Source organism: Girardinichthys multiradiatus, chromosome 12, assembly GCF_021462225.1.
Source record: "Girardinichthys multiradiatus isolate DD_20200921_A chromosome 12, DD_fGirMul_XY1, whole genome shotgun sequence".
Taxonomy (NCBI): domain Eukaryota; kingdom Metazoa; phylum Chordata; class Actinopteri; order Cyprinodontiformes; family Goodeidae; genus Girardinichthys; species Girardinichthys multiradiatus.
Genome location: NC_061805.1, coordinates 17,587,454 through 17,606,931, shown reverse-complemented (window position 1 = coordinate 17,606,931; position 19,478 = coordinate 17,587,454). Strand labels below are relative to the sequence as shown.

Sequence of the window (19,478 nt, the reverse complement as noted above, 5' to 3'; positions counted from 1 at the left end):
TCTGCTAGTATTGTTTTTTTTCTTCCCTAAAAAGAAAGATAAAACAAAAACATCACTGTTCTATGTGCAAATAATTCACAGCTTTTACTCTTGTTATATGGGACAACTTCTGTGTTTGTGTTTATTGTAAGAACAGGCTTATCTTTTTAATCTAGTGGTAGTAAAAAGAAAGACGCACACAGAAACAATGAATCAAGGTAAGTTTTAATTACTAGTTATGGCACAATACCACAGTTATGTGGCTGAAAGTATGTACTACACCCCGACTTGTGGGTGCAGCGTAACGTAATCATGTCGTTACTCATAACAGAAAGGTTAGCTGTACAAAATATATGTAGAAGGATTTTTATGGGTATAAAAACATATTAATCTAAAGTAAATTAAGGCATGCATCAGGCACATAATGTGAGGCAGCAATAAAAATGTTTTATCCATTATAAGAATAATCTTTCCGGAGTATAGCTGACCCCAAAAGTGTTTTATTCCTGCATTGTTGGCAGTATCTCACCATTAAGACTTTTCCAAATACAACTAACTAACTGAAACCTCACAGTAAAGGTTAGGGCATTATTAGAGGAGCATGTATTTACAGACTAAACACAATACTCATATCTCTGGAACATTTAACCACATTTATTCCATATCCACTCATATTTGAGTGGTGACTAAATGTTCATTACCACCTATATATGTAATCAGAACTATTTGAAGTCGGCCCCACTGAGTTGAAATCCAGGTTGATTGAGTCAGTGAGGTTAACTACTTGACACTGTTTGATGGCAATCTGGTCTTTCCTTCTGTTCGTCATTTAGACACATACAATTAAGAACCTGTTCCTGTTCCAATACATAATGTGTATTACATTACAACCAGAGCAGACATATTATAAAAGCCTGCTGTTTGGTGGGTTGCTGCGTAGAGACGAAACGAGCCGGATTCACCCAATAACCCTCCCATTTAAGCTATTGTTAACGTAAAGTATCTTTGATTGCACATTTTCTAATTTAGTACTGGGGACACGTAAGTAATCTTAAAAAAACCTCCATGGTTAGACACTGCCACAATCTGGCAACATAACTATTTCTGGTGAAATAGTTATGTTGCTTTCCTTTCACTTGGTGGTGATGGCAACTCCCTTCTTGATCCAGGCATTGCTGTTCAGCAGAGAGAGCATGAAGCGAGCCACATCTCCTCTTCCCACAGTCTGACCACTGCTGTCAGGCACAAAGTATCCCTCATGTGTCACAAGCTCCTGAGCTGCAACAACGACATGAATTTTATCCGTTTGCTGTTGAAACCTTTCTTTGTTTTCTCAAGCCCATGACAGTAAGTTTTCTCTTACCTGAGGCCGCCAGGTTCTTGAGGCCCGGGGGGCGAACTACGGTCCAGTTGATGTCCTCGGTTTTCTCCAGGAAGCTTTCCATCTCATACATGTTGCTGAGGACGCTTCGGATCATCGGCAGCAGAAGGAACCGGATCAGGTATGGAGACTGGGTTCCAGAGTCAGCTAAACAATGTGAAAAAGCAGACACTCTCAGGCAGGGCACATATTAGGAGAAAGAAATAGCAACAAGAAAAAGGATGTCGAGTAACTCTTAGAAACAGAAGAAATATATTTGATATACTTTAAAAATCAGGCTTAATAAATATACTTTGGTTAGAAACACAACAGCAGTATTTTCATGAAGATTCCTCATTACCTGCAGGTCTACATTTAGTCCTGCAGAGACACATAAAAAAAAAAAAAAGAGATGTCTGCTTTAAACATGTTTTATTTCATGGAGAATTGGAAAGGGCAGGCTATGAGTTCAAGGTATTTATAAAGTTATGCTTTTAACACATGAATTTTCTCTCATACTGTTACTACAGTTTAGAGTAGAGCTGGGTAATATGGACAAGAAAAATATATATTTGTTTCTGTATTGAACGGTGTTGATAATTATGATACAGTTTCAAATTAAAAGTCGAGTTGCTAAGATGGTATTTGTTGCAATGCTTAAAGAACAAATTAAAGTACATAAAACATTAGGAAAAAGTGCATTTACTTGAACACTGAACCCCTTTAGGAATTCAAGGACTTGATGGATTAGTAATGATACTTACTCTACTAGCAATACATTGAAGCACTAATCCCATTTGCAGTACTGCTTACAAGTGCAAATATGTTTGAGTAGAACACAGAAAATAATGCAATTAAGTTCACGCTACTGTTTGCAATCTCTTCTCCAACGCCTAAATAATAGTGGCCCCACATACTGCCTGTTAGGCCACATGTATTGTCTGTCTTATTACATTTTAAAGCCTAACTTCATCATTGTTAATGGGGTTATCCGTTTCATAATTAATTATTGAAATGGTTGTATTGCTCAGCACTACCTTAAAGTCCTGTTAACAAGAAAGTCCCCTGAGAGCCCTCCCCCCACCTGTGTGCAGAAACAGGTGGGGGGAGGGCTCCCGCATTTTTCCTTCCTTATAAGAAAGTGAAATTAGTTTATATGGAACCATTTGTGGCAGCAAAAAACAAGGACAGTCAACAAGTTTTAAATATATGTTTATGCCTATAGGAGTCAATATTTTATCATGTTTTTGCAGGAGAAATAATGAGTGTTGTTTTTCTGTTTTAAATCAAAGCAATTAACTGAATTGTATTGGAAGAATTCCAGTTCATGACTGAAGGCTGAAGCCTGCATCCGTCAGATGAATATATTCGACAGACAAATCATAGTGGTTGTAGTGCACCTGTTGCATTATTTCACTGTCTAAAGCAGCAACAGAAGCGATCCAGTCAAGTAATACAACAATAAATATCCCGGGGTAGATTCAGGGTTCAGGGCAATTAACATCCAGATGTTTCTTTGCAAACTGCTGTTGACACTTTACAGTAAATAACTACAACACTTGTATCCAACAGTGACGAGGCAAAGAAGTGACCCTTTTCAGATCGCCTCCAAGAAGAAGCAAGTGCTATCAAAGAGTGGTTCTTAGAAAATGTTGGAGTCTTGGAACTTTGTCTAAAACTGTAACCTGATAAAAAAAAAAAAAAAACGAAGCTGTTAAAGTATCTCTGCCCACCAAACAAAAAGCCACAGAAATGAGAGTCATCATGATTATTTTCTTTGACAGGAAAAAAAACTTTTCTGATTCCTCTTCAGTTGGTGATGACTAATTATACTTCTTATAGTTGCTCATGTTCTGGCCTCAGCAGAATCAACCAAACCCAGATGAATTTAAATTCCTCCATGTTTCTGTGGCAAAGATAAATGACTCATATTTACTCTATGACAGTTCTCTGAGATGTAGCCATTATTTCATTACACTCTTACAGGGTTTCACTCAGGTGTGGCAGGTTTGATATGAGTCAAAAATCTCAACCTCCACAAAGCCTCCAGAAAAAAAAAAATCGTATGATAAATCAAGCATTGTGGGCTGCGGGGTGGCACAGTTGGTATTGCTGTTGCCTTGCGGCGAGAAGGTCCTCGGTTCGCCCTGGGGTCTTTCTGCATGGAGTTTGCATGTTCTTCCCGTGTATGCATGGGTTCTCTCCGGGTACTCCGGCTTCCTCCCATAGTCTAAAAAACGTGACTGTAAGGTTAACTGGTCTCTTTAAATTGCCCTTAGGTGTGAATGAGTGTGTGCATGGTTGTTTGTCCTGTGTCTCTGTGTTGCCCTGTGATGGACCGGCGACCTGTCCGGGGTGTACCCCACCTCTCACCCGTAGACCGCTGGAGATAGGCACCAGCTCCCCTGCGACCCTGTACAAGAGAAGCCGCTATAGAAAATGGATGGATGGAAATTAAGCAGTTTTTGTTAAAAAGCAGCTTTAAAAGTCTGATTAAAAACAGAGAACATGCCAAAGATCCTTCGGAGTTTGCAGACAGTTAGTTTGAAAGTCAGTAAAGCAAGTTTCAATGCTTGCATAATCTGTGTAGTCCACTTACGCTCTGTGTACCAGGAGGTCATTGTGATGATCCTGTTGACGCGGGCGTCTCTCATAGCGCCCACCACGGCCGCCATGGATGCGGTGTAGCCCGTCACCCCAGAGAAGAAGGAAGCCGGAAAGCCGAGGCAGGACATGACCACATCCTGGTCTTTGAAATGAGGCTTCAGACTGTCCGCTGAGAAAATATCAGCCGTCACCACCTGGAAACACACAGAACAGATCAATATGAAGTCTTCTTGGCGTCACATCACCTTTAAGTTTACATTTTGATCCTTTCATGCAAGGAAATACGTGTTTTACAAAGTTAAACTGGAGAAACCTTGAAGAGCATCAGTGAACAATTCTTTGCTGTTATCCTCATAATGTTTACATGTCTAAATAAATTGGTTGTGTATCTAAAGTGAAAACCCCAAACCTTGATAATTTCACTTTAGCTACAATAAAATGATTTAAATAATTAAAGAAAAGGCAAAATTGAAACAAGGAAATTTTAAAGAACCTCTGAACAGCCATAGAGCCACCTTCTCAAGAACTAGAGCTTGTGGATAAAGGTTGTGTGAATTAATTAGGCCTCCTAGTCTTGCACACAATGACATTTTTTGGGATTTAATATCTGAGCCATTTTGAGATCGTAAGACATGAAAATATCAGAGTTCTGTCTGACTTTTGTCTTCAGTCTGTTTTATGACCTTCTGTTTGCAGCTGTTTTTTACATCTGTTGAAATGGGCGTTGTGATTAGTTGGATGTGATGGTGTGAGCAGGAACTGCTTGCGCTTCTATGAATGTCCCAGAACTGTTTGTTTCTGTTGCAAATCCCACAGACGCTAGACCGCTAATCTGGAACCTGCTACAGAAGGTAAGGTAAGTTTATTTATATAGCGCTTTTCAGCAACGAGACACTCGAAGCGCTGTACATACAATTACAATACAATCACAAATCAAATAAACACAGATACAGACACAGAAAAACAAATCAAATGATAAAATCAAACAACAGAGGTAATTAAAACATTTTTAAATAAAATAAAGAGAATAGAATGATGGACAAGAAAAGGAAAGGAAAATTGGACTGAAAACGCAACTAATCATGCCTAAATGGCACAGTCAAAGGCCACTCTAAACAAATAAGTTTTTAATCTTGATTTAAAGCAACTTAGGGTTTCAGCGCTTTTACAGTTTTCTGGCAGTTTATTCCAGATTAGTGGAGCATAAGAACTAAAAGCTGCTTCTCCATGTTTAGTTCTGGTTCTGGTTCTGCAGAGTAGATTTGAGTCAGAAGACCTGAGAGGTCTGGGTGGTTGATACACTGACAACAAGTCTGTAATGTATTTTAGTGGTGAGCCATTCAGTGATTTATAGACTAACAGAAGTATTTTAAAGTCTATTCTCTGAACTACAGGGAGCCAGTGTAGGGACTTTAGAACCGGGGTGATGTGCTCCACTTTCTTAGTTCTGGATCAACTGCAGCTGTCCGATCGACTTTTTAGGCCGACCTGTGAAGACACCGTTGCAGTAATCAATTCTACTAAAGATGAACACATGAATAAGTTTTTCAAGGTCCTGCTGAGACATTAGTCCTTTAATCCTGGAGATGTTCTTTAGGTGATAGAAGGCCGACCTTGTTACTGTCATTATGAGCCTCTGAAGGTTCAGGTGTGAGTCCATCACTACACCCAGGTTTCGAGGCAGAACAATAAAGATACAACTGTTTTGTTTTTCTCTTTTGTGCAGACCAGTCATTTAAAGCCTTGCAATTATTTGCCTCCACAAGCTCTCATGTAACACAAATGTTTTATTGTTCCAACAATATCTTTTTCCCCTTTTTGAAATTATGTATTCATGTTCTTAACACCTTTGTCTCTAACCAGTCAGCTCGTTCTTCTCAGATATCAACAAATCCACAAAACTGCAACTCCAAAAAAAATTCAACTAAATCCGCAACTTCTGAAATACTCAGACCAACCCGTCTCATACCAAGAATGCCAAGTTCAAAGTCCCTAACAGTTTCTAACCCAAAGTGAGTACACCAACCACATTTTGCAAACATAATATGAAATCTTTTCATGGGACATCATTGAACAAATGACACTTTGATGCAATGTAAAGTAGTCAGTGTACAGCTTGTGTAACAGTGTAAATTTGCAAAACATCTGAAATAACTCAACACACAGATATTAATATCTACACCACTGGCAAGAAAAGTGAGTACACCCTTAAGCGTGAATGTCCAAATTGTGCCTAAAGTGTAAATATTTTGTGTGGCCACCATTATTTTCCAGCACCGCCTTAAGTCTCCTGGACATGGAGTTCACTAGAGCTTCACAGGTTGCTGCCACACATGCTTGACACCATCTGAACCAAATAAGTTTATCTTAGTCTCATCAGACCACAGGACATAGTTACAGTAATTCATGTTTATAGTCTGCTTGTCTTCAGCAAACAGTTTGCAGGCATTTTTTTTTTTTTGTGCATCATATAATACGTCCATTTTCAAAAGACAACCACTGGATATGACGCCGAGCACGAGCGCTCGACTTCTTTGCTCGACCAAGGCGAGTCTATGAATTTATGCTGATTCATTGATCCCATGATTATTACAGATTATTTCTTAACAGAAATTAAATGGAGCAGGAGGTAGCAGCCAGAAGGAGCCTGATTTGGGAACAGAAAAGGTCACTATGGCAGAAATCCAGAGATTCTTATGATGGGGGTAGATACCAATGGCCACATCAGTAACAGTTCTGTTTTTGGGTCAGCAGATTGAAAGCTTGTAAGACAAGCTGCTGCTCGCAAAAAACTGTAGCCTTTACATCCAAGGCAGCTACTCCTGTATATTGATATATCATAAAATATTTTATAAAGGGACCATATAATTTATCATGTTAAATAACGCATGAAACAGCACTGTCTTCAGCAACAGACCAACACAAACTGGGGGGATTCAGTGCACAGCAACATGGGAGAATGCTTGGGATTGTCCAGAAAACAGCATGCACATTAGTAACACAGGGAGACTCTTGTGCTTTTGGACTAAAATAAAAGTTTGCGCACATCACAAAACATTATGAGATAAAAGTCTATTATTGTGCGGCTTTTAGTTCATTGTTGAACAGCATCTTCACTGAAATGCTATAACTGTGACATAAGATCCAGCTGAAGGTGTTCCTTCATAAAAGCATCTGAACTTTGAGCCTCGGTAACAATTACCTTGAGGTTGTCATGGTGCACTGCGAGATTCACCGGGTTTCTGACGACGGCGGTGACCATGTGGCCCTGCTCCAGCGCCTGTCTGACCAGATACTGTCCAGTCTGCCCAGTGGCTCCCAGCAAAGCTATCTTCATCTTCTGACGGACGGAGCTCAGTCAGGAGTTAAAACCGATAACTGAATGATGCGATGAATCACCTTGATGGCTGCAACCAGCTGCGCTGAGGCTTCCTCCTTGTTACACAAGCACAAGTGTAAAAAATGGATTACTGCACTGAGATAAAGACACCCTCTCTCATTAAAATTAAGATTTTGTCATATGACAGAGTTCACAGTTAAAGCCTTGTCTGAATAGCACAAATAAAAAAAATACAAAATACAAGATTAAGATGCAGCTAAAACATTTTAATATACAATCTATATTAATAATCTAGTACGGGGTATTTTCTGATTTATTTCTTTAGTTGTTTGGTCCAGAAAAGGACTTAAATTGGAAAAAAATGTGGATCACAAGATAATGAATTCAACGTGTTGCTTTTAAAATACATCTGTATACATCTTACAGGCCACAGTTTAGACGTTTCAAAACATAAAGCAGACATGCTGGTGTCTGGAATAAAACAAATGTTTGAAACGTGTTGCTTATGAACAACTAGACTGATTAAAACTCTACAGTTTAAAATAGGTAAACAACTAGCAGTTATATGTGTCTGTTTGATCTCTGCTAACATTTAGGGGAAATTAAGCCAATGTTGAGAACAAGATTATTTTCTTCTCAATAGCAACACATCGTTGATTATTTAACACTCAGAAAATCCCCCAGTTGAAACAATAATTATTTTTAATGTCCATAAGTCAGAGATAAACTTTGCAAAGACAAACAAATGTCACATGTTTCAGCGCCTTATCTTCACGGATTTCATCCTGTGGACACGCTCAAGTTTGTAGATCCACAGAATTATTAGAACAGTTTCAGCTTAGTATCTACATTAAGCATGTGACCGCCATCCTCTGATAGCACAAAGATAATAAATTTGGGCCAGTCTGCTAAGAACAAAAACACACAGTGTGCAGCTGTGCTCGCCTTGTCCAATTAAACATTTTGGTGTTCCCCCTAAATCTCCAAAAACAAAAATGAGATGGAGCTAAACGCTATGATCAGAATCAGAAACCAATACTTTTTCACATACTTATTAAAAATACAGAATTAAAATATAGAAGCTGCAAAACAGAAACCTTACAAGAGTTACACAGAATATATCCAACTCTGAATTGTATATTTGAGGAGCTTTTATGTTGTTTGTTTTCATTGAATAGGCACATCTGTTTATAAGTGGAAAAAGAGTGGTAGTGGACTTTAGCCTTTTTACAGGAGGTGAAAGTTCAGTCAGGTGTGTAAAAGAAACAGCCTGTTGATTTTTGTCTCTAAAGCCACAGATCATCAGGTTTTAATCTGGTGCTTACAGATGTTACTGAAATATCGGACGTTTTGCCCTACTTAAATGCGTCAACGCAGCAAGGACTTTCATGCACTTTATTGTGTTTAATAAAAAACTGATTAATAAGTACATAATATTTAAGGTATAAATAGAGACAGTCTTTCAAATTCTTTTTCTATTGGTTTCAGACCTACAACCTCGACCAAAGGACCTCAAGCACATATTTTATTTTCTAATTTGTGAAAAAAAAAACGGCAATTAGTCAAAACTGTAATCCGCAGGATGGACCTAAAAAAAATAAAGTGGAAATCCTGTTCAGTGCATCTCCAATTACTGCTTTATCTAACAAAACTTTTGAAACACGAACACTTAAAACTAGCTTTTGGTTTTTTTTTTAATGTAGAGATGCTCATTGTCTTTCGACAAAATTTTGCCTTCAAAAAACTGATTTCATAGGTTCAACAATCAGAAATCCCAGTTAAAACAACCCTAAAACTGAGAAATCAAACAGTGCATCAAAAGATTTTAGAGAGTAACCACCGATCACTAATGATTAAATATTCATCTCTTCTAAAAAAAAACCTTTGACAATTATTAAGTCTAAGAATGCGTTTTTTTTATTTTTATGTAAGGTAATTACAATAAGGTAATTTTACATAAATTTAAATGAGGATTCAAGACTACAAACACTTTTAAACTACAGTTTTCATGAAATAAGAGTAATTCTGCAGCTGATCAGGTATTTGTGGTTACAGGACGACTGGTAATAATTTGCTTAAACGTCTCAGTGTAATGTACCTAGACCTTACATGACCTCTGTCAGTCAACCTTATCAAACCAAAGTGGATCTACGACACAATCAGCAGTTTTCAAAGGCGTTTATGTTGTTTAATAACTTTAACGACTCAAACGATGTTTCAGATATACATACAAACCGCTACAGCGGAAAAACACAGCTGAAGTAACTTAAATGACAACCAGCTGTAGCCGTGAGAACAAAAGAATGAACGTTAGCCACCTTAGCTACAGCTTACTTACGCCATCTTTGTTGACAACTTGTAAAGAGAGGCGTTCAAGAGCGCCAACGTTCCCATGTGTTTATAAAACAAGGTTTCTGAGTTTTCTTCTTCTTCTTCTTTTTGTATTATTTTTGGCAAATAACTTTATGATGTGCATTACCGCCACCGACTGGTATGGATGTGGTTCTTCGTGGTTTTAAATCTTATTTACTATTACAACAATCAAATTCTATTTATTAATTTATTTTTTGTTTTTTAAATCTAACTATAATTTGAATAAACTTCTTTGCAAAGTATCTATCAAAATAACATTTTCCTTAATACCTTCAAATTCTCTCCTTAAAATTGTTCTTTCTTGTTCATATTTCTGACACTTCAATATTACATGTTCTATTGTTTCCTCCTCTCCACAATGATCACATTTTTCTGTATTATGTTTCTTTATTTTAAACAATGTAGAATTAAGTCCTGTATGTCCAAATCTTAATCTTGTAATTAGCCTTTCCTCTTTTCTGCTCCTTCCAGTTTTTACTTCTCCAACTATCTTGTTGATTTTATAAAACCATCTTCCTCTTCTTTCTTCATCCCACCTTTTTTGCCACTCTTTCTTGATTTTCTGTTTAATGATATTTCTCGCCTTTGACCTACTAATATTAAGTATAAAGCTAATGTTGTTTTGCGTTGCCTTCTTTGCTATCCTGTCCGCCTTCTCATTCCCCACAACTCCTACGTGTGCTGGTACCCATAAAAACACTAATATTATCCCATTCTTTGTATTCTAAATAAAGTATGTTTTATTTCCAACAAAATGTCTGGTCTACCCTCTGAATGATTATGTTTTAAACTTAATAATGCTAAACTTGAGTCTGAACAAATGATTGTTTTTAATGGTTTTATATCCTCCACCCACTGCACTGCTAACAATATGGCTAATAATTCTCCTGGATATATCGATAATCCATTTGTAATTCTCCTTCCTACTTTTATTTTAAATTCTGGTATTACAAATGCTACTCCTATTTTTTCATCTGTTTTTGATGCGTCTGTGTAAATCTGGACATAATGATAGTAATTGTTTATATATTCTTGTATTATACTTGAATCTAATCTACATTTCGTATCCTTTTTCTTTTCCATCAATGCCATATCCACCACTGCTTCTGGTAATAGCCACGGTGGCACTACTGGCAAAGGCAACATTGAACTTATTTCTTTTTCATATATTTGAAATTCTTCTGCTATATTATTGATAATCCAACCAAAACTCTTAACTTGTTTTTTTTTTCTTTTTCCCAGCATGGTTTTAAAATATCACGTGTGGGATGATCCGGATTATTGCTTTGTAAATTTATCCAGTAATTTATTGCTAACTGTTTCCTTCGTAGATCTAATGGCATCTCTCCCATCTCTACCTGGAGTTCTGCTATTGGACTGGTTCTGATTGCTCCTGTACAAATTCTTAAAGCTTGATGTTGTATATTGTCTAATTTAATAAGATGTGTGTTTGCTGCTGATCCATAAATTATACTTCCATAATCAATATTTGATCTAATTAATCCTATATAAATTCCTTTTAATGATGTTCGATCTGCTCCCCTATCAACACCAGCCATACATCTCATAATGTTTAATATTTTTTTGCATTTATCTATGATTTTTGTACTTTTTATATAATTATTTCATCAAACCATATACCTAAACATTTTATATTTTTTACTTGTTCTAAAACTTGATTGTATAATTTTAGTTTTATATTTTCTCTTTTCCTTTTCTGTGTAAACACCATTACTTTTGTTTTTTCTACTGAGAACTTAAATCCCCATTGATTTGCCCATTGTTCTATTCTAATAATCTCATCCTGTATTTTCTTTTCAATAAGTTTGATATTACGACCCCTTTTCCATATAGCTCCATCATCTGCGAATAGTGAGCAACCAACTTCCTTACCAATATTTTTAAATACATCATTTATCATTATAGAAAACAACAACGGACTTATAATACTTCCTTGAGGAGTATCATTATCTACTATATATTTTCCTGACAATTCTTGACCAATTCTTACTTGTATTGTTCTATTTGATAAAAAAATCTTTAATCCAGTTAAACATTTTTCCAGTAATACCCATTTTATTTTATTTTATTAATAATCCTTCTACCCACATCATGTCATAAGCTTTTTCTATATCAAAAAATACAGCTGCTACATTTTCTTTGTTTATTTGTGCTTTCCTAATTTCATATTCTAAACATAATGCTGAGTCATTTGTGCTTCTCCTTTTTTGAAAACCATTTTGATATCTAGATATATACCCATCAATATTTAAATAATATGTGAATCTATTATTAATCATTTTTTCCATTATTTTACAAATATTTGATGTTAATGCGATCGGTCTATAATTTTCTGGTTTTGTGTTATCTTTTCCTGGTTTAGTTATTGGAATAATTATTGCTTCCTGGTACCTCTCCCTCCTCCCAGACTTTATTGTATAATTCTAACATTTTTTTTTCGTTTGCTTTGTCATTGAGATGTTCTATCATCGTATAGTAAATTTGATCTTTTCTTTACTCTTTTGATGTATTTGTTTTTGTTTTCCTGGTTACAAAGTTCAACTCTCCTTTTGTAAATGGTTCATTTATTAATTTATTCGTATCTACGTTATTTCGCATTAAGTCTTTATATTTCACCCCTCCTTGAACCGCCACCTTAACGTGATGGAGGGGTTTGAGTGCTTGAATGATCCTAGAGGCTATGTTGTCTGGGGCTTAAATGCCCCTGGTAGGGTCTCCCATGGCAAACAGGCTCTAGGTGACGGGTCAGACAAAGAGCGGTTCAAGAACCCGTCATGACGACTACGTGACGTCGCCCGGTATGGCGGAGCCGGGGTCCCACCCTGGAGGCAGGCCTGGGGTCGGGATTCCTCGGAGAGCGCCTGGTGGCTGGGTTGCTCCTCGCGGGACCCGGCCGGGCCAAGCCCGAACGAGAGACGCGAGACCATCCCCCAGTGGGCCCACCACCTGCAGGGGGAACCGTGAGGGACCGGTGCAAAGAGGATTGGGCGGTGGACGAAGGTGGAGACCTCGGCGGCCCGATCCCCGGATGCTTAGGCTGGCTCTAGGGACGTGGAATGTCACCTCGCTGGGGGGGAAGGAGCCTGAGCTTGTGCGGGAGGTCGAGAGATATCGACTAGAAATAGTAGGGCTCCCCTCCACGCACAGCGTGGGCTCTGGAACCCATCTCCTCAAGAGGGGCTGGACTCTCTTCTACGCTGGAGTGGCCCGTGGGGAGAGGCGGCGGGCTGGGGTGGGTTTGCTTGTCGCCCCCCAGCTCAGCCGTCTCGTGTTGGGGTTTACCCCAGTGGATGAGAGGGTCGCATCCGTGCGCCTTCGGGTTTGGGAGAGGTCTCTGACTATCATTTCAGCCTACGGGCCGAGTGGTAGTGCGGAGTACCCGGCCTTCTTGGCGTCCCCGTTGGGGGTGCTGGATAGTGCCCCTCCCGGGGACTCCATTATTCTGCTGGGGGACTTCAACGCCCACGTGGGAAACGACAGTGACACCTGGAGAGGCGTGATCGGGAGGAATGGCCCCCCGATCTGAATCCGAGCGGTGTTTTGTTATTGGACTTCTGTGCTAGTCACGGATTGTCCATAATGAACACCGTGTTCAAACATAAGGGTGTCCATCAGTGCACTTGGCACCAGGACACCCTAGGCAAGAGGTCAATGATCGACTTTGTTGTCGTATCATCAGACCTTCGGCCGCATGTTTTGGACACTCGGGTGAAGAGAGGGGCTGAGCTGTCCACTGATCACCAGCCGGACAGACTAGGCAGGCCCAAGCGCATAGTGAGGGTCTGCTGGGAACGTCTGGCGGACCCCTCAGCCAGGGATGTATTCAACTCTCACCTCCGGGAGAGCTTTGACCAGATTCCGAGGGATGTTGGAGACATAGAGTCCGAGTGGACCATGTTCTCCACATCTATTGTCGATGCTGCTGCCCGTAGCTGCGGCCGTAAGGTCTGTGGTGCCTGTCTTGGCGGCAATCCCCGAATCCGGTGGTGGACACCGGCAGTAAGGGACGCTGTCAAGCTGAAGAAGGAGTCCTATCGGCTGTGGTTGACTTGTGGGACTCCTGAGGCGGCTGACGGGTACCGTGGGGCCAAGCGTGCCGCAGACTGGGGACATTATCGGCCGGTGAAAGGAATACTTCGAGGATCTCCTCAATCCTGCCATCACGCATTCCCTGGTGGAAACAGAGGCTGGGGACTCTTTCATCACCCAGGCTGAAGTCACCGAGGTGGTTAAAAAGCTCCGCGGTGGCAAGGCTTCGGGGTTGGATGAGATTCGCCCTGAGAACCTCAAGTCTTTGGATGTTGTGGGGCTGTCATGGTTGACACGCCTCTTCAACATTGCGTGGCGGATGGGGACAGTGCCTTTGGATTGGCAGACTGGGGTGGTGGTCCCCCTACATAAGAATGGTGACCGGAGGGTGTGTTCCGACTACAGGGGATCACACTCCTCAGCCTCCCTGGTAAGGCCTACGCCAGGGTATTGGAGAGGAGAGTCCGGCTGATAGTCGAACCCCGGCTTCAGGAGGAGCAGTGTGGTTTTCGTCCCGGCCGTGGAACACTGGACCAGCTCTATACCCTCTACAGGGTGCTCGAGAGTTCATGGGAGTTTGCCCAACCGGTCCACATGTGTTTTGTGGACCTGGAGAAAGCATTCGACTGTGTCCCTCGTGATGCCCTGTGGGGTGTGCTCCAGGAGTATGGAATCGGGGGCCCTTTACTAGGGGCCATCCGATCTCTGTACAAGCGGAGCAGGAGTTTGGTTCGCATTCCCGGCACTAAGTCGGACCTGTTCCCGGTGCATGTTGGACTCCGGCAGGGCTGCCCTTTGTCACCGGTCCTGTTCATAACTTTTATGGACAGGATTTCGAGACGCAGCCAAGGGCCGGAAGGGGTCTGGTTTGGGGACCAGTGGACATCGTCTCTTCTTTTTGCAGAAGACATGGTCCTGCTGGCCCCCTCCCAAGACCTACAGCATGCACTGGGGCGGTTCGCAGCCGAGTGTGAAGCGGCTGGGATGAAGATCAGCTCCTCCAAGTCCGAGGCCATGGTTCTCGACCGGAAAAAGGTGGCTTGTCCTCTTCAGGTTGGAGGGGAGTTCCTGCCTCAAGTGGAGGAGTTTAAGTATCTCGGGGTCTTGTTCACGAGTGAGGGAAGAATGGAGCGGGAGATCGACAGACGGATCAGTGCGGCTGCCACAGTAATGGGGGCACTGTGCCGGTCCGTTGTGGTGAAGAGAGAGCTGAGCCGAAAAGCGAAGCTCTCGATTTACCGGTCGGCCTACGTTCCTACCCTCACCTATGGCCATGAACTTTGGGTCATGACCAAAAGAACGAGATCCTGGATACAAGCGGCTGAAATGAGCTTCCTCCGTAGGGTGGCCGGGCACTCCTTTAGAGATAGGGTGAGGAGCTCGGCCATCCGGGAGGGGCTCGGAGTAGAGCCGCTGCTCCTCCACATCGAGAGGAGCCAGTTGAGGTGGCTCGGGCATCTATACTAGATGCCTCCTGAACGCCTTCCTCGGGAGGTGTTCCAGGCACGTCCCACCGGAAGGAGGCCCAGGGGACGGCCCAGGACACGCTGGAGGGACTATGTCTCTCGGCTGGCCTGGGAACGCCTTGGGCTCCCCCCGAAGCAGCTGGAAGAGGTGTCCGGGGAGAGGGACGTCTGGGCGTCTCTGCTGAGTCTGCTGCCCCCGCGACCCGGTCCCGGATAAAGCGGAAGACGACGAGTACGAGTACGAGTCTTTATATTTCATCTTTGTGATTTCCCTACTTTTCTTTAACTCTTCACTAATTTTACGTGAACTATGAATTTTACTAAACGTTTTAGCTAATATTTCAGCTTTTTCGTTATCTTCCATTATAATTGTATTATTTATTTTTCATATATGATATCCATATTCTTTTCTAATACCATTCATTCTTTTAATTGTTTTCCAAATTTGGTCAATTTTTGTTTCTCTCTCTACGGTATTACAAAAGTTTCTCCAATATTCTCTTTTTGCATTCTTAATGATCCTTCTTACCTTTGCTTGCTTTCTTTTGTACTCAATTAGATTCTGATAAATTGGGTTACTTAACGTTTTAAATGCTTTATTTCTTAGTTTTATTACTTCATTACATTCTTTTGTCCACCATGGCACAATTTTTTTATCATTCATTCTTCCTCCTTTTTTTATTGACTCTTCTGCAGCCTGTAAGATTTTTTTTTACAGATATTTATATTTAAACTATTTATATCAATTGACTCATCTATTTCTTCCAATTTCTTTTAATTTAAATGTAAAACAATTTCCCAATCAGCCTTATTAAAATTCCATCTTTTATATAATCTTGTATTCCTGTTATTTATTAATATTCCTGTTATGATTTTAATGGGGTAATGATCACTACCTACTGTTGTATCTTTGTCAATGTCCCACTCACAGTTATTGGCTAAACAATTTGATACTATTGTTAAATCAATCACAGACTCTGTACCTGTTTTTACATTAATTCTTGTTCCTCTTCCATCATATATACATACCAAATTTTTTATTTCTATTATTTCTTCAATAACTTGTCCATTTTTATCGTTACATTTTCCCCATAATGTGCTGTTAGCATTAAAATCTCCACACCAGATTACTTTTCCTTCTAAGTATCCCATTAATTCATCCATCAACTCGAATGATAATATTTTACATGGATTATAAAAATGTATTATCTTACATTTTTCTTTTTTATTATACATTTCAACTATGTATTCTAACTCTTTACCTTTTCCTAATATCTGATATTGTATTCCTTCTTTTATAAATATTTCACATCCTCCTCCACTTCCTTCTAGTCTATCCCTTCTGATACAATTATACCCTTTAAACACAAAATCTAGGTTTAGCTTTAACCACGTCTCCTGTATACATATAATTTCTGGTTTTTCTTCAATTCCATCTATATACCCTTTAAATTCATGTCCATTAGCGATTAAACTTCTTTCATTCCATTGTAATATTATTATATGTTTCTATCAGCTGGGGTTCCTCCTTGCCTTCCATCTGTTTCCAACTTTTTATTAATGTTTTCCCAAGATCCTTCTTTAAACCCTAAGAACGTTTCTGCTCCTCTGACTATTATTTTAATCTTTTCTGTTTTGTGTTTAGCCTGTTCAGTGCAGTTAATGACATAAGCTACAAATAATATAAATTTTTCCACAGACATTGTGACATTTTCCTCTGATTCTACTTTTCTTTGTTGATAATCTTGAATCTTAATTTGACGTTCATCCCTTGATCTTTCATTCTGGACATTTTTGACTGCTTCAGCATAGCTTATGTTTTTAATCATTTTAATTTGTTGAATTTCTTTTGCTTTCTTCCTTACCTCACATCCCCCGAATGTAACTCTATGTTTCCCTCCACAATTACAACATTTTTCCTGCACTTCTTCCCCACAATCTTCAATTCTGTGATCTTCTCCACACTTTGGACATCTTTGTTTTCCTTTGCAGACAGCTGCTATATGACCATATCTCTGACATTTAAAACATCTTAGTGGTGGAGGAATGAAAGGCCTCACAGGAAAACTCAGATATCCTATTTTGACATTTTGTGGCAACACTGTTTCTTCAGGGTTGCACGGTGGTGCAATTGGTAGCACTGTTGCCTTGCAGCAAGAAGGTCCTGGGTTCGATTCCCAGCCTGGGGTCTTTCTGCATGGAGTTTGCATGTTCTCCCTGTGCATGTGTGGGTTCTCACCGGGTACTCTGGCTTTCTCCCACAGTCCAAAGACATGCCTGTTAGGTTAATTGGTCACTCTAAAATTGACCTTAGGTGTGTGCATGGTTGTTTGTGTGTTGCCCTGCGATGGACTGGCGACCTGTCCAGGGTGTACCCTGCCTCTTGCCCATAGACTGCTGGAGATAGGCACCAGCTCCCCTGCGACCCACTATGGAATAAGCGGTAGAAAATGACTGACTGACTGTTTCTTCAAAGTCTATTAAAATTGACAGGCTTCCTACTCTTTCTCCATTTACATTTTTTGTCAGTCTTTTGAGATTTTTTACCTTTGCACCAACAATGCTTTTTTTTAAATTAGTCTATATCTTCCTCCAGAGGAATGCCATAAATTACCCCCCGAATGATTTAATCTTCTCCTATAATCTTCCTCTCTGTCACCGTTTTCTTGCGAATGTTTTCAACTTGTAAAGCCTTTCTTCTTTGTTCTTCAGTTTTACACACCACCAGTATATTTCCATCTCTCAATACCTTCACCATTTCAACATCTCCTATCTTTTTTTTTATTTCTCTAGATAGTGAAATAGGACTCAGGTTCTCTTTTTCTTCTTCATTTTTTATCTTTACCTTCCAATTTTCCTCCTAACTACTCTCTCTTCTTCAGAACTGTTTTCTTCCAACTCTCTTTTACTCCTTTGGCTGTCTAACATTTTCCCTTCTTCTGCTTTACCTCTTCCCCGTCCTCTCCCTCAACTTACTGGCGTCCATTCATCAAAGTCCATATTTTCCTCCTGTGTATCCATTCTGAACCATTCACATACCAGTTTATGCCTTTTACCGCCACTTCCAAAAGTAAATAATCTCTCAGTATCTATCTGCTCGATAATGTTAACAAATTTCAATCTCGGCAGCAATTCCGGACAGTAAAGTCAGGTGATCTCCGTCTGCGACTCTCCAACCGGTTTCTGAGTTTAGTTTTAGTCTTGGTTTATTGACACCCAAAGGGCGAAGGTTAAAACAACAAAAATAAAGTGTGGAAATGTTATAGTGTTTGATTTTGTAAAACTGGAAGTCGACAGACAGACAGATAGATAGATAGATAGATAGATAGATAGATAGATAGATAGATAGATAGATAGATAGATAGATAGATAGATAGATAGATAGATAGATAGATAGATAGATAGATAGATAGATAGATAGATAGATAGATAGATAGATAGATAGATAGATAGATAGATAGATAGATAGATAGATAGATAGATAGATAGATAGATAGATAGATAGATAGATAGTACAATGTTTCAGTCCATCCATCCATCCATCCATCCATCCCTTGATCTATCAGATTGTGAAGGTAACAGGTTACAGAGTGAAACTCAGCAACACTCCCCAGTTCAGTTTTATAGGTCCCAAGAAAGTTGAATTCAAGAATTGACATATAATCCCACTGGGATGTGGCCACAAAAACCTCCTCAGCTGACTGCTTTTTATACAGAAGAGCAGTGGCTTTGCTCTGAGCTGCCCTTGAATGATGTAGCTCCTCACCTCGTCCCTTAGGCTGAGCCCAACCATCCTACTGAAGGAGATAATTTCAGATGCTTGTGTCCAAAATACTTAAAGACAAATACAAAAAAGACAAATGTTGTGTCCCAAATTAGAAGATAGACAATAGTTGCATCAAAAATCATTTATTATGGTTGGGCATCATGAAAATCATACATGAATTCAGGTACATAACATTAAAATGATATTATCTGCATTTGTCCTATATTTTCCAGACAGGCTTTAGCACTCCCACAGCTCCACTGAAAGAATGGACATGCTATCTTCATAAGGTGGCAAGATCTTATCAGGACAATGTCGAAAATCCTTTTAGGGAGAGCTCATTGTGTGTGCTTGTTTAAATTTTCTTCAGATACAATGTAAACACCTAGTTAGTCTGTTACTGTCAGTTATCCTCTCAAAACCAGAAGCCGGTTTCCTTCTTGCCACCACAAAGATTCCTCTAGTCGCATCATGTCATTAGCTCAGGTAATCCACTTGTGCCCTAGTGCTTTGATTATGAGATCGCAGTGAGTCAGG

At 39.8% G+C, this 19,478-nt stretch overlaps 1 protein-coding gene across 1 annotated transcript; it reads right to left on the bottom strand.

Moving 5' to 3' along the window:
* Nucleotides 1–187: 187 nt before the first annotated feature.
* LOC124877832 (flavin reductase (NADPH)-like) lies at nt 188–9,758 on the bottom strand. The gene is made up of 5 exons (XM_047381395.1): nt 9,625–9,758; nt 7,149–7,381; nt 3,939–4,140; nt 1,343–1,507; nt 188–1,257 (listed from the first exon to the last, which is right to left on the bottom strand). The coding sequence occupies exons 2-5, from the start codon at nt 7,281–7,283 to the stop codon at nt 1,112–1,114; spliced, it is 648 nt and encodes a 215-aa protein (XP_047237351.1). The 5' UTR covers nt 7,284–7,381; nt 9,625–9,758; the 3' UTR covers nt 188–1,111.
* Nucleotides 9,759–19,478: the final 9,720 nt, after the last annotated feature.